This window comes from Garra rufa, chromosome 17 (assembly GCF_049309525.1).
Source record: "Garra rufa chromosome 17, GarRuf1.0, whole genome shotgun sequence".
In the NCBI taxonomy this organism is placed as follows: Eukaryota; Metazoa; Chordata; class Actinopteri; order Cypriniformes; family Cyprinidae; genus Garra; species Garra rufa.
Genome location: NC_133377.1, coordinates 1,748,613 through 1,764,127, shown reverse-complemented (window position 1 = coordinate 1,764,127; position 15,515 = coordinate 1,748,613). Strand labels below are relative to the sequence as shown.

The window sequence follows — 15,515 nt, the reverse complement described above, 5'->3', positions numbered from 1 at the left end:
TTGTGACTAAAGACAGAAAGACATTAACATCTTGGATGACATGGTGAAAGTGAATTAATCCTTTAAATCATTTAAATTCATCCAGAGTTAAGAAACACTGTGTTTTTACGTAACCAACCTAAGTCATCTGCTGGTTTCTGATACTGACCTACCTGGCATTACAAACATCCACAATAGCTGCTGGAAGCCTGCAAACTACCAGCACAGTTAGAGCCACTGAATCTGTAGCACCCAAATGACAGCTCTAGTCTGCATGCTTCAACACACGTTCATTTATTTATCTAGACACCTGGATCTCTGTGGTGCTCTCTCATAGATGCTTTAACCCAGACGGGCTGTTTTAAAAGTAAAATGTGAGGCTTTGGAACAGAAATAACATGGCATTGATGCGTAATGGCATATTATTGCTTTTGACTTTTTATGTAAAACCTTTAATGTCTTTTTTGAGTCTCTAAGGTATCAACGCAAGAAATCAGGACACTGTGGTTGGAGTGATGGCTGATGGAGGTGGGCGGGGATGGTTACCCTGGTTACAGGCTGACAGCAGATAACGCACATAAACCGTGGCTTAACGGGTTTCATTTATTGTCAGTGGAGAGGTTGCATCTGTAAGGCCGTGCTGCATGGTGGGTGCTGTCGGATGCTTTAGGAGAAGCTCTAAGATGGGGCTTCTCAGTTGTCAGTCTGGAGCTCAAGCACTGTCTCTCACTAGCAAGGTTTGTATCAGAAATTTTAGAGTTTCAGAATGGTGCTGAATGGAAACAGCAAGATGCAAATTGAAATTTCCCAAAACAAAAAAAAACAACATTAACTTCCAAGCCCGCTTACGGGGGGTAATTTTTGTTTTATTTGGTAAGACATGGAAGCACATTTAATGAATACATTTCTAGATACAAACAAAAAAATATCAAGCGACCACTTGCTCACATACTTTTTTTTGTTAAGTTTTGTCTGCATACTCAAAACTGCATTTTTTTTTTTTACATTTATTAAAATAGCCGGTCAAACTTTAGTTTGGCGACCAGTTCTCACTATTAACTACCTCTTAACTATGACTTCTGTCTCAATAAACTCCTAATTTGCTGCTTATTAAAGCAATAGTCCACTTTCAGAATAAAAAATTCCTGACAATTTAGTCTCACCCCACGCCATCCAAGATGTTTATGTCTTTCTTTCTTCAGTCGAAACGAAATGAAAGTTTCTGAGAAAACAATCCAGGATGTTTCTCTTTACAGTGGACTTCAATGGGAGCCATTGGTTTGAAGGTCCAAATTGCAGTTTTGAATGCAGCTTTAAAGGGCTCTACACGATCCCAGCCAAGGAATAAGGGTCCTATCTAGCGAAACAATTTGCCTTTACTTAAAAAAAAAAAAAAAGCCCTACCCTAAGAAAATGACCAATCGTTTCGCTACATAAGACAATTATTCCTTGGCTGTAGAGACCTTTAAAGCTGCACGACACTGCAATTTGGACCTTCAACCCTTTGATCCCCATTGAAGTCCACTATATGGAGAAAAATCCTGGAATGTTTTTCTCAAAAATCCTCATCTTGTATGGCAAATGGGTACATTATTAGGATTTTTTATTCTGAAAGTGAACCAATTCTTTAATAGTTAGAAAGGTAGTTGTTACGTTCAGATTTGGGGTAGGATTAAAGGATCTAAAATATGGTCATGCAGAATAAGGCATTATTAATATGTGCTTTAAGTACTATAAGATGTTCAAGCCTTGAACCAAATCAAAAAACTCCTTGATGAAACATTCTGATTCAATGCAAAATGTGGTTCTGTAAAGAGGACAGAGTAAATTGAGTGCGAGTGAAAAACATACCCGAAAACTGCAGAGCGAAACCCTGTTTGCTGGTGAAGAAGTCGGTTGTAAACTGAAGACTGACTGAGTTGAAGGTGCTGTGGAGGTCTGGAGGAAGTGTAGAGCCACTCAATTCTCTCAGGAGAACACCTCCGTCCTGAGGCCCATCCCAGATTCGCAAAACATCATGCACCTCTTCTGTGTGGAAGACCAGGAAATGCAACCTGTGGAGTTATACAAGCAAACATGATGTTAGTCAGTTATTGTGTTTAGATTAAAGAAGATGGGAGAAAAGAAAGGAGAGAAAAAGCAATCAGTATGGCACCAAGGGAAAAGACAAGTAACTGGAATCACTGAGTTAATTTGTACATTTTCACAGGTTTTCACTAGTTATATAATAATAATATGTTCTAAGAGAGATATGGTCAATTTGGAGTTGCGAGACAGGAAATTAGCACTTGGACAGTACTTGATATCGGATGGATCTTAAAGAGAGAGAGACAGAGATAAGATAAAGGGGAAATAAGTGAAAATTAGTAGAATGACATCTGCAAAGTTTCATTTGCAAGTATTAAATATAAAAGAGAATATTAATGAATAAGGGACAATCTCTTTTCAGCTATAAGGTGGAATAGGCAGCATTTACTGTACGTCATTAACCTTTAAGAAAATAAGAAATGAAATAAGGACTAATGCCATTAATGAGATACGCCACTTCCAATCTGAGAAAAATGTGCTTGTTTTCTGCAACCTAAATGCCAGAACCAGACTACGTTACTAATGCACAAGGTACTGAATACGTAACTAACAAAGTCTTCTTGATAGATAATTATAACAGATTGCCTCTACAGAATTAGGACTGTCTGGCTTTGTGTATTGTCACTTCAGGTAATAAGGGGATATTAGGAAAACAGATTTTTTTGGACCTCTTAAGAAAAATAATGTGCATTGTATGACACACACTAAGGACAAATTTACCAAAATGTAAAATCAAAAACAACAATCCAAATGGCATGATTATATAACTACAGAAAAGAAGCACAATACACTAAATTAAATATTTTTGAATTTTGAATTTTTGGTATGCAAAAGTACACAAAAAACTTAACCCGATCAATGATCAGAATCGAATACTCTGTTTTTAAAGAAATGGGCAGCAATGGCTAGATTGGGGATAAAAACCTAAAGTTTTTACACCTCACTGAATGAAATAAATTTAAGCAGGTTATCCTAAAACCAAACACGTTTTAGAAAGGTCACTTTCCTGACTGAGATCTTAAAAAAAATGGAGGTACATTTGTCCCAAATAATTTTTTAGACATTTGTGTGAAGAGCAATCTTTGGAGCCTTTTTTGTTCTGTGATAAATTCAAGACGTCCTTACGAATCACAAAGAGGTACCATCTTGAAGAAATGGGAAAACAAAACAACTAAATGAATATATACACTGCCTTTCAAAAGTTTGAGATCAGTAAGATTTATGTTTTTTTATGAAAGTTAATCTGCTCATCAAGGCTGCGTTTATTTGATTAAAAATGCAGAACAAAAGCAATACTATTGTGAAATACTATTGCAATTTAAAATAGTGGATTCTATTTTAATATACTTTCAAATAGAATTTATTCCTATGATGCAAAGCTGAATTTTCAGCTCTAGCCTTTAGTGTCACATGATCCTTCAGAAATCATTCTAATATGCGGATTTATTATCAATGTTGGAAACAGTTGTGCTGCTTAATATTTTTTCTTAGAACCTGTGATACTTTTTTCAGGATTCTTTGAAAAAAAAAAAAGTTAAAGAACACAATTTATTTAAAACACATCTTTTGTTACAATATACAATACCTTTCAAAGTTTGAGTTCAGTCATTTTTTTCCTTCTTTCTTTCTTTATTTGAAAGAAATCAATACTTTTATTCAGCAAGGATGTGTTCAATTGATGAAAGGTGATATATTTATATATATTTATATATATTAAGCAGCACAGTTGTTTTCAACATTCATAATTCTAATAATAAATCAACATATTACAATAAATCCTGAAGAAATTCTGTCACTGAAGACTGCAGTAATGGGTGATGAAAATTCAGCTTTGCATCACACAAATTATATTTTAAAGTAGTATATTAAAATAAAAAATGGAACTTAGATGAGCATAAAAGACTTATTTTGCTCATTTTAAAACAATACAAATCTTACTGATCCCAAACTTTTGAACTACAGTCTATGTAATCACAAGAGTAGCATCTGTACCATTTATAAAACACGGTAAAGACTGGTTCATATAAACTGGAATGATTTGCAAGAGTTAAATCATCAACAGTTAGCAATTTGAAAGGAAATTATGTAAATGATGTCAGGAGCCTGCTTTTAAGGAACTGAAGTAAAAGCCCTTAACCAAGGAGGCGGCAGAGAACTTTGTCACACATACAAAACACAAAAGCTCATTAACACAGACTGTGCTTCATTAACGCAGAATCAAAAAAGGGGTATTTTTCCTTCAAAAAAAAAAAAAAAAAGCAGAGTAAGACATTAGGGTCGAGTATACGGCAATTCCACAAATTTCCGGCGTTGTATGCTAAGTGAGCAAGGAAAAGAGATCATGTGTAAAAGCTGACCCCATCCCTCACGGATCACCGGCGTTTTGCACATGAATGACTTCAGGGGTGGTATGCAAAGGATTGATGTCTGAAAAGCCAAGTTAGATACTTATTTCAAGAAAACAAACATGCACCCCATGACTCCAGTTACTGTATGTCCATATGCGTTAGAAACTAAAAGACTTTTATTGAATATGCATTCCTCCCATTTACAAACAACTGCTGTGGGGATGAAAATAAATTCAATAGGGTGTTGTAGGTCATACATGTGTAGTACTTCCACTGAATTGTTGCCATGACAGCATATTCACACACCAGTGGCAAAGCGCTTTGGCTTACAATACTGTAATTCACGTAAGCAAATTAGCAGAGCTAGGTTTACAGGTTTCCAACTCCCATGTGTTTCTCAACCTATAGAGAAGTGAGTGGGAAGTATTTTTAAATCCCAGTTTCAATTAAATATTGTGTGGGTTTTATAATTCAACAAATCCATCTATTCAGAATAAAAGACACACTTAAACACAATATACAGCAAACTGTGAGAACTTCAGGTGTTTCACTCTGCACACAGTCTGGGTGTGAAATGAAAGTGATCAACAGTTATTTATAACTGTGTAAAAAAATAAAGAAAGAAAGGCTCTGCATCTAAGGGTATAATCCTGTTCACACTAAAACTGATGTAGCGAGAGAAACATTCATTTTCAATGATTCAGTGATTTTCACTGTCAAGAGTGGCAGGATTCAGCGGTGACACGATGTGGCCGTGTCCTTCAGTGTGATAAATTTGAGAACAGTTATATTTCATGCAAATTAGGAGTGATGTGTGTAGCGCATGCCAATTGGAGTGAAGACAGTGGAGCTCAAAACAAAAATTACAAAACCAAAAAAATAAAAGAACTTGATATTCAAAAATCAACAGATTTGTGGCAGATGAATGTAACATTTTGGCTGTCAAAAAAATAACACACAATACATAGTAGCACTTACAAGCGGCCTAAAGAGATCCAGGGAGTACACACATTTTCTGGAAAACTTTTAGAAGTTTAGAAAAAAAAAGAGAAAATGTGTGTCTTAAGAAAGATGTGTCGTACAGTATCCTCCACTAATATTGGCACCCATGGTAAATATGAGCAAAAGTGGCTGTGAAAATAAATCTGCATTGTTTATCCTTTTGATCTTTCATTCAAAAAATTCAGAAAATTCTAACCTATCATTGAGATAAAAAACAATTGAATGTGGGGGGAAAATCTCATTAAAAATAAATGGTTTTTCTCTAGTACACGTTGGCCACAATTATTGGCACCCAATTATTGCAAAGTCCTTTTCCCAAGATAACAGCTCTGAGTTTTCTTCTATAATGCTTGATGAGTTTGGAGAACACCTGACAAGAGATCAGAGACCATTCCTTCATACAGCAGTGGTTTTTAAACTCTGGGTCGCGGCCCTTGGATGGGTCGCAAGACTTAAAAAATGGGTCGCCAGGATGACCTGAGAAAATTGTATAGTCTATATGTATGTAACAAAGTACAAGATTAGAGAAGGAAGGACGCGGGAAATCGGCAAACTTATCTTTAATAACTAAATAAACAACAAAATCAAAGTAAGTGGCAGCTGCCTTACGCAGAATCCAATGTGTATTTTTGTTTGCGCTCTGTTTTTCAAGTGTTGAACATTGTAGCCAATCACAGACCTATAGTATATATTCATTTAAAAAATGCAATGGCCAATCAGTTAGTCAATCACATTTCAGCAGAATTGTCTGAGATTGGGATAAACTGAAATGAGTGACAGTTTTTTGGTGGTTAAGCTTTGCGCACTTTCTTGTCTATATATAGTCCATTCCGAATTTGAATAGAAGATGTTTTTGATACCGTTTAGAGGACCAATGTGGTGTCAATTTAGAAAACTTGCAAAAACGTTTGAAAACCACTATTATACTGAATCTCTCCAGATCCCTCAGATTCCCAGCTTGTTCTCTTCAGTTCACCCCACTCATTTTCTATAGGGTTTAGGGTTTAGCTTCATTTTGTGCTCAGTAATACATTTTTGTGTTGAAAATCCAACCATGACCAACCATGACCCATTATAAGATTTCTATCAGAGGTTTAGATTTTGTATCTGTTGGTATTTGAAAGAATCCATGAAGCCATGTATCTGAACAAGATGTCCAGGACCTCCAGCAGAAAAACAGACTCACAACATTAAAGATTCAGTTGTATATTTCTCTGTGAGCATGGGGTACTTTTTTTTAGCACTGTTTGCACCAAACCCATCTGCTGAGTTTGTTGCCAAAAAGCTCTTTTTTAAGTTTCATTTGACCATAGAAGTCAGTCCTGTTTGAAGTTCTAGTCGTGTCTGACAACTGAATATGCTGGAGTTCGAGCAAAGACAATTTTTTTGAAACCCTCCCGAATAACACATGGTTATGTATGCTTTTTTTTAGGCTTTTATTACCCCAAGACTCAACTAATCTCTGCAATTCTCCAGCTGTGATCTTTGGAGAGTCTTTGGCCTTTCAAACTCTTCTTCTCCCTGTGCATTAAGACAATATAAGCACACATTCTCTTCCAGGCAGATTTGTAACATCTTTATTTGATTGGAAGTTCCTAATTATTGGCCTGATGGTGGTAATGGGGATTTTCAATGCTTTAGCTTTTTTCTTACAGCTACTTTCTATTTTGTGAAGCTTAACAATCTTGTTCTGCACATCAGAACAATGTTCTTTGGTTTTACTCCTGACGGATGATTAAGGGAATGGCCTTTGTGTTTCTAATGCTACTAGTCACCCTGGTGTGCTAAAAAATGTAAATATGAATGGGAATATACTTCAGAGATATTTTTCTCCTAAGAATTTCTAGGGGTGCCAATAATTGTGACCAACATGCATTGGAGAAAAACTTTTATAACGTGAGTTTCCCCCCTCTTTCAATTGTTTTACTTCAATGATAGGTTAGAATTTTGTGGCTTTTTAAATGAAAGTACAAAAAGATAACTGATGCAGATTTATTTTCACAGTCACCTTTGCTCATATTTACGAAGTGTGCCAATATTAATGGAGGGCACTGTATCTAATAAAACACACATGAGTATGCATTTATTCTTCACTTACTGAAATTGATAGGTGACTTTAATAAATTTGTGGATCAATCTTCTCAGTTGTTAAACTTTCCCAAAAAGATATTAGTTTCATACAATTTGTTGCACGTGAATTATACCTTAGTAGATTTTGACTTATATATTTGTCATTGTTGATTTCATTGTATTTTAAGAATAAATGCAATGAATGCAAAGTAGCAACCAACAAGTACAGGGACGTAGCGACCTCCAGCGATAACATCGCAGTCAGTGTGAGAGTCAGAGAGACAGGACGTGGCAGTGAGAGAGACAGATAAAGGAAGAGAAACATTATTCAATCCAGAAGTTCTAAATGAGATTAATCAGCCTACAGCCAGAGTGCTATTACGAATCTGATAAAGAACCAAATTATTCCATCCCCCTCCACCCATTTGGCAACACAAAGTTTTACCACACACATATTGTCACTTTCTGTGAGGAAATGAGCACTCCAGAAACCCCCTCAGACTCCATCATCCATCGCATCACCGGCGACAGGACGGATCTGCGTCATGCTAATGATAAAGCGCTAATCTATGCAAGTGGCGGCTGGTTTCTCAAGGGGAAGCAGGCGCACAATGATCCATCTATTCCCTTAATGTCAGCCAGCTTCCTTTTTGCTAAAGATTTTAAAGCAGGTGTAGCTTCAAACCACCAATAACCATTATAAACCAGTCTGAATGATTACATCTTTCACAATCTTATTTACATACACCCACAAGCCACTTTATTAGGTATACCTGTTCAACTGCTTATTAACGCATATATCTACTTAGCCAATTACACAGCAGTAACATGGTCAGGATCTGCTGAAGTTCAAACTGAGCAACATGGTTCTTGGTTCCAGACTGGTCTGAGCATTTTAGAAACTGCTGATCTACTGGGATTTCCATGCACAACTGATTTAAAATAATACTAATAGTATATAAACAATATAAAAAAAAAACAAACAAACAAAAAAAACACCGTCTTAGTCTTTATTCTGCTCTAAAAGAAACCAACTTAGTTCAATTTTCATGTTGGTGTAAATTTTTGATGGTTCTGAGGTTGATTGGTTAGTTAAGAATGCAAGATCAGTGCACAGTTGAACTTTGAACTTCAGAATTTATTCCTCTTCACATGTTCTATCCTTAACTCTTAATCAGATTCGGTGCGGATTCAGGCCCTTTAGTATGATTTCACTAGACTGAACCAGCATGAAAATTCATACAGGTCTAAGGTGATCTTTTTAGAGGCGTTTCAGGTTCAAGTTTAAAAGGCTCGAGTCAGTTACAAAAATCTTTAAAAATGAAAATCATCATATCTTCATTTACTCTTCCCTTGTGTTCTTTATGCAATTCTTTTTTTCAGCAGAACACCAAAATATATATATATATATATATATATTTTGAGGAATGGAAGCACTGCTGTTGCCAACCTTTTTTCTATGGAAGCCTGATTCCGCCACTGAATAAAACATTTAATTGTGACTTTTTATCTTGCAATTCTGACACTAACTTGCAGTTGTAAGTTATAAATTCAGTATTGCTTGATATAAACTTGCCCTTTTAAGATTCGCAATTCTGAGTTTTTTTCTTGAAATGGTGCAATTCTGACTTTATTTCTCAAGTTTATATTTCACAATTGATTTTTTTTCTTTATCCCACAATTGTGACTTTTTCTTAGAATCGCAAGGTTATATCTTGCAATTGTGACTTTTTTTTTTCTCAGAATCACACATTTTTATCTTGCAATTGTGACTTTTTCTCAGAATCGCAAGGTTAGATCTCACAATTTTCTTTTCTCAGAATCACAACTTTATCTCACAATTGTGACTTTTTCTTAGAATCCCAAGGTTATATCTCGCAATTGTGACTTTTTTTTCTCTCAGAATCACAAGGTTTAATCTTGCAATTGTGACTTTTTACTCAGAATCACAAGTTTATATCTTTTTTTTTTTCTAGAATAGCAAGTTTATATCTCACAATTTTGGCTTTTTTCAGAATTGCAAGTTTATATCTTGCAATTGTGACTTTTTTTTAGAATCGTAAGTTTATATTTTGCAATTGTGACTTTATAAGATGCAAGTCAAAATTGAGATATAAACTCAGAATCACACATTTATATCTTATAATTGCTTTTTGTCCAGAATCACAAGTTTATATCTCGCAATTTTGACACTTTTCTCAGAATTAAAAGCTCATATCTCAAAATTCTGACAATTCTCAGAACTGCAAGTTTACATCTTACAATTGTGACTTTTTTTTCAGAAGTTCAAGTTTATATCTCACAATTGTGACTTTTATCTTAGAATTAAGAGTTTACATCTCACAACTGTAACTTTATAGGTGTGAATTAAAGATAAAATAACAATTCCGCGAACATAAGTGTTTTTTTCACCATAGGAATGGACTGTACAACTTGTAATAGTGAGTTTAATCGCACAATTCAGAGAAAAAAGTCAGAATTGCAATAAAACAAGTGTTCAAAAATTTGTGTTCAGTGTTGGAAACAGGCTTCTAATTTTTTGTGTTCCACGGAAGAAAAGAAAAAAAAAGTCCTACATGTTCCCTTTTGAAAGCTACAGTCGATGCTGCGCTGCTAAGCGCATTGGGAACGTCTTTAGAAGTGACCAGCTGTGAATATTGTATGTAAAACGTCAATAAAATTGACTAAACGGCAGTATAGCCTCGGTTGGTGACGTCACAGGAGCGCACGCGCACGAGGCTATAAATAGATGAGCCACAGGTGCATCGTCAGGTCTTTTGTCTTCAGAGATCACTCTGTGTGTTGTGTGCGTCGGAAAACTCTCTCTCTTACTCATCCTTGATTTTGTTAGGAGTTAGTTTGACTAAGCAGAACGCAGAAACTTCACTCTTTTTCTCACTTTTCTCTCTTCTTATTTTAAGAGTTTAAAAAGAAGAAAAAGAGCATCATGAGTCAACAAGCAGGTAAGCGTTGTGTTCCTCCATGCTCGCGTCCCATGACCGAGATGGATACACACGATTATTGCTTTGTTTGTTTGGGAGCACGCGGTCATGGCGATAGAGGAGGGCGGGTGTGAGCATTGCGACCTGTTAACTGTCAAGATGCTTCGCACTCGTTTTAATTATTTCCAGTCCGCACCTGCATTTCAATCGTGGGGCTCTCGCATGGATTTGCTTGACGAGCAAGAGACGGATTCGTCCCTTTCGCTTGCTGCGTCACCAAATCCTGACATTCCTTCTCGTGATCTCGAAGCGCGCTTCGGTGCTTCTTCGGTTCACGGAGGGGATGACATATCTCTTGGTTCATCAGATCGCGAGCCGCCAGCCTCTGAGCGTTCTTCTCGCGAAAGTAAATCTGTTGAGGAATTGCTAGAGGTGGTCACTCGCGCTGTGGACAGGTTGCAGCTTGACTGGCCAGATGAACAAGAGACCCCCAAATACAGTAAATTTGTTGGATTATATGGAGATGTCGGGTGAAAGGGACGCTCGCGAGCTATCTCTCGCCCGAATTTACATCGTCTATAAAGAAACTTACCCTGCCCACTAAACCATGTAGCAACAACATCAGCTTAGTGGGTAAAGTTTATCAAGCTGCAGGTCAGGCTGGTGCTGCGTTGCACACTATGGCAGTGTTACAGGCGTACCAGGCTGATTTATTGAAGGATTTGAGTGTGTCTCTCCGTGCAACCAAGCAAACGGCTCGCGCCAGCGGCCGTTCTTTGAGTGCTTTGATCAGCGCGGAGAGGCTGCTGTGGCTGAATCTGACAGGAATTAAAGAAAGAAAACTGTTTTTTCCTGTTAGATTCCCCCGTTTCTCCCTCCGGTTTATTTGAAAACCTGGTTAATACCATTGTTGACATATATAAGGAGGTAAAGAAACAAGATGAAGTATTTGTGCAATTCTTCCTCACCGCACTCAAGGGGAGGGGCCGTCTAACACAGTCCCGCCCCGGTCCTTCAACATCTAGGGAGGCTAAAAAGCAGAGCGTGGCTTAGCGTGCTCCCCCTCGTAGAGACTGGGAACAGGCTCGCTGCGCTCAGCAACCTCCCAAGCAAGACCTCAGAACTATTATTAACAAAAATAGAAAGTCCTGATGGTCTCGTATCTACGGTGAGGGTAGTTCCCCGCGGGATGTGGCGTGTTCAACATCTTCGCCACTTCCCGATACCCTCATAAAACCTCTCCATCCCCGCCACTTCTCGTGCCTCGGGGGGCAGCGGTTTCCAGCGAAATGTTAGATGTTCTGTCGTTTCCAGCTGTCATTCTGGACGTTGAACATCTGACATGCCCTCAAAGGGAAGTATTAAAATTAAAACTAAATTAATACCACTCTCAGAGTCTGGCAGCGTGTAAAGCTTCTGCCAGGCATCTCTTTGTGGGGTTTAAGCACAGTACAGATAGGATATAAAATCCAATTTATCAGTCATCTTCTGCGTTTCAACGGCGTGGTTTACACTTCCGTGAAACCGGAACTGATGCACGTACTGTCACAACAGCTACAAATCTTCTGAGCAAAGAGGCCATAGAGCATGTTCCTCTTTCAGTAAGAGAGTAGGGCTATTAAAGCAGATACTTCCTGGTTCCCAAAAAGAATGGGGGGCTGCGTCCAATCTTAGATCTTCGAGGCTTAAACCATTCAGTTAAAGCGCTCAAGTTCAAGATGTAAACTGTCAAGACGGTCGTGACGCAGATTCAACATCGATCGGTTCGTCACGATCGATCTGAAGGACGCATATTTTCGCATAGAAATATTGCCACAATAAAGGAAATACCTGAGGTTCGCTTTCGGGGGCGAAGCATACCAATTTCGGGTTCTTCCATTCGGCCTAGCCTTGTCACCCGCACATACACAAAATGCATGGATGCAGCACAGGGCTCCATTACGACTCCAGGGCATTCGCTTTTTGGATTACATAAACAATTGGTCAATTCTGAGCACAATCGCGAGAGGTGGAGATCCATCACGAGACATCGTGTTAGCTCATCTGGTTTCTCTAGGGTTGAGACTCAACACCAAGAAAAGTGTTCTTTCTCCTGCCTTGAGAATGACTTATTTCGGAATCGTTTGGGATTCGATCACGATGCGGGCACAGCAGTCTCCCGCTCGAATCGAGACCATTCGGCAGACCATGACCAAAGGCAGGCCAGGCCAAGAATGCACTGATCGTCAGTGCCAACAATGTTAGGTTTCATGGCATCAGCATCCACGGTGATTCCTTTGGGGCTGTTGCACATGAGACAGTTTCAGTTGTGGTTAAAAGCCGGAGGATTTTATCCAAGAGCCAATCCTTTAAGGCAAATAAAAGTGGCGCGCCGCAATGGCTTCGTACACTATCTCCGTGGTTCAGACCCCGGTTCCTCACCTTGGGTCCCACTCTAGAGGCTCCATGTCGTCGCAAACTGCTAACGACGGATGCCTCCCTGATGGGCTGGGTAGCGGCCTTAAATGGTCGTCCAGCTTAAGGGGCATGGGAGGGCCGTCAGCTCGTTTGGCACATCAGCTGCCTCGAGTTGATGGCTATATTTCTGGCTCTGAAATATTTTCTCCTTCAATTAAGGGGCTGTTATGTCCTAGTGCGGGTGGACAACACAGCGACAGTCTCTTACATAATCACCAGGGAGGTCTATGTTCTCGCAACCTGAACAGGATAGCGAGACAGACTTTTCTCTGGGCCCAAGGAAAGTTCCTGTCACTCAAGGCAGTTTACATTCCAGGGCACTTACACAGACATTACCGACGGGCGAGTGGAAACTCCACCCGGAAGTAGTGAATCTGATATGGACCAGATGTTATCAAGCGGAAGTGGACCTCTTCGCCTCCGAACAGACAGCGCAATGTCCCCTTTACTTCTCTCTGAGTCACCCAGCTCCGTTGGGTCTGGATGCGATGGCGCACTCATGGCCCAATATGCGCCTGTATGCGTTTCCTCCAGTCTCTCTGCTCCCGGGGGTTCTAGCCAGAGTTCGCCAGCAAGGTTCTTGCCTCTTATTGATAGCGCCGCGTTGGCCGAACAGAGTATGGTTCTCGGAGATAATATCTCTCCTCGACGGCCCGCCTTGGGCGATTCCGGAGAGGAGGGACCTTCTATCGCAGGCGGGGGGAACGATATTCCATCCCAGGCCCAACCTGTGGAATCTTCACGTTTGGCCCCTGAGGGGAACCAACTGAGGGACACGGGGCTTTCACCTGCCGTTATTGAGACCATCCTAAGTGCTAGGGCTCCCTCCACTAGGAGGATTTATGCCGTTAAATGGGGTATTTTTGAAAGGTGGTGTGCTGCACACAATGTAGATCCAGTTAACTGCCAGATTGCTTCAGTGTTGGACTTCATGCAAGAGAAATTATCATCAGGCACTTGCCCCGCTACTCTTAGGGTATATGTGGCCGCTCTTTCGGCTTGCTACACCCTGATTGATGGGGAACCGCTTGGGAGGCACCCTCTGCTCTCCCGCTTCCTTCGTGGGGCCAGGAGACTGAGGCCTCCAGTCAAAACCAAGATCCCTTCTTGGGACTTAGCAATAGTCCTTGAGGGTCTGGTTGAAACCCCGTTTGAACCTTTAGAATCAGCGTCTGACAAACTTCTGACTTTTAAAATGGTTTTTCTAATGGCAATAACTTCCTTAAAAAGAATTGGGGACATGCAGGCTCTGTCCATCGCGCCATCCTGCTTAGATTTTGCCCCAGGAATGGTCAAAGTGATTTTGCATCCTCATCCTGATTATCTGCCCAAGGTGCCATTCTCGGCTGTACATCCGGTCATTTTAGAAGCCTTCTGTCCTCCACCGTTCACAACGCCGGAGCAGGAGAATTCTCATAGACTGTGTCCAGTCCGTGCTCTTCAGGCTTACATCCACCGCACTAGCCAGTGGCGTAAGTCGGAGCAACTCTTCGTCTGTTATGGCCCCCATAACAGAGGAGCAGCTGCCACCAAGCAGACCATCTCTCATTGGGTCAGGGATGCTATAGCTCTTGCCTATGAGGCGCGCGGTCAAGCTTCGCCTATAGGCCTTAGGGCTCACTCCACCAGGGGGGTCGCCTCGTCCAATGCGTTGGCAAGGGGTGCTCCCCTACAAGTTTGTGATGCGGCAGGCTGGTCCTCTCCGCACACATTCATAAGATTTTATAGCTTGGATGTTCATGCCACTCCGGGCTCTCATGTCCTTGAGTCGACATCACAAGCTAATGTCTAGGCCTTCTTGCGTTCTTGTGAAACACACCTGCACAACCGTAGGAGTCCAGACATATTCAAGCACGGCGGCGTGGGTATTCTCGTTCCCAATGCGCTTAGCAGCGCAGCATCGACTGTAGCTTTCAAAAGGGAACAATCTCAGGTTACTTGACTGTAACCTTGTTCCCTGAGAAAGCGGAACGAGATGCTGCGCTACTTTGCCGTGCTGAAGATGTCCCAGGACTGCTCTTCAGACAAAATATCCTGACGATGCACCTGTGGCTCATCTATTTATAGCCTCGTGCGCGTGCGCTCCTGTGACGTCACCAACCGAGGCTATACTGCCGTTTAGTCAATTTTATTGACGTTTTACATACAATATTCACAGCTGGTCACTTCTAAAGACGTTCCCAATGCGCTTAGCAGCGCAGCATCTCGTTCCGCTTTCTCAGGGAACAAGGTTACAGTCAAGTAACCTGAGATTGTTTTGAACAACATGAGGTTAAAGAAATAATGATGAATTTCCATATTTTGGTAAACTATTCCTTTAAAATGACATGAGAAAACTTTGTAATATCCTTACAAATTATAACTATGGTTTCTTTTAACATAATTAACCTCATTTTTAGGCTTTCGAGGAAAGGGCGAAGCACTAATATTGAGCGGCGAAATAGGGTCTTGCCTGTACAAACATCACACTGGTAGAGCTAATCCATACACCGCCACGTTAACTAATCCTCATGTTCATTTTTTATTTATTGAAATACGTTTTCTACTCTTCCGTCTATTCCTTTCTGTTTCTCTCTCTACTGCTCTACAACTCTTTCATGTAATCCTCGCTGATGGGATGGCGGTTGGT

The 15,515-nt window shown here is 40.0% G+C and overlaps 1 protein-coding gene across 1 annotated transcript in view; it reads right to left on the bottom strand.

The window, feature by feature from the left end:
- Positions 1–15,515, bottom strand: part of csmd2 (CUB and Sushi multiple domains 2) — a 425,673-nt gene that overhangs the window by 114,383 nt on the left and 295,775 nt on the right. The window contains exon 29 of the mRNA XM_073822409.1: positions 1,831–2,033. Within this exon, the coding sequence (XP_073678510.1) occupies positions 1,831–2,033 (203 nt within the window). The remainder of the gene's footprint in view (positions 1–1,830; positions 2,034–15,515) is intronic.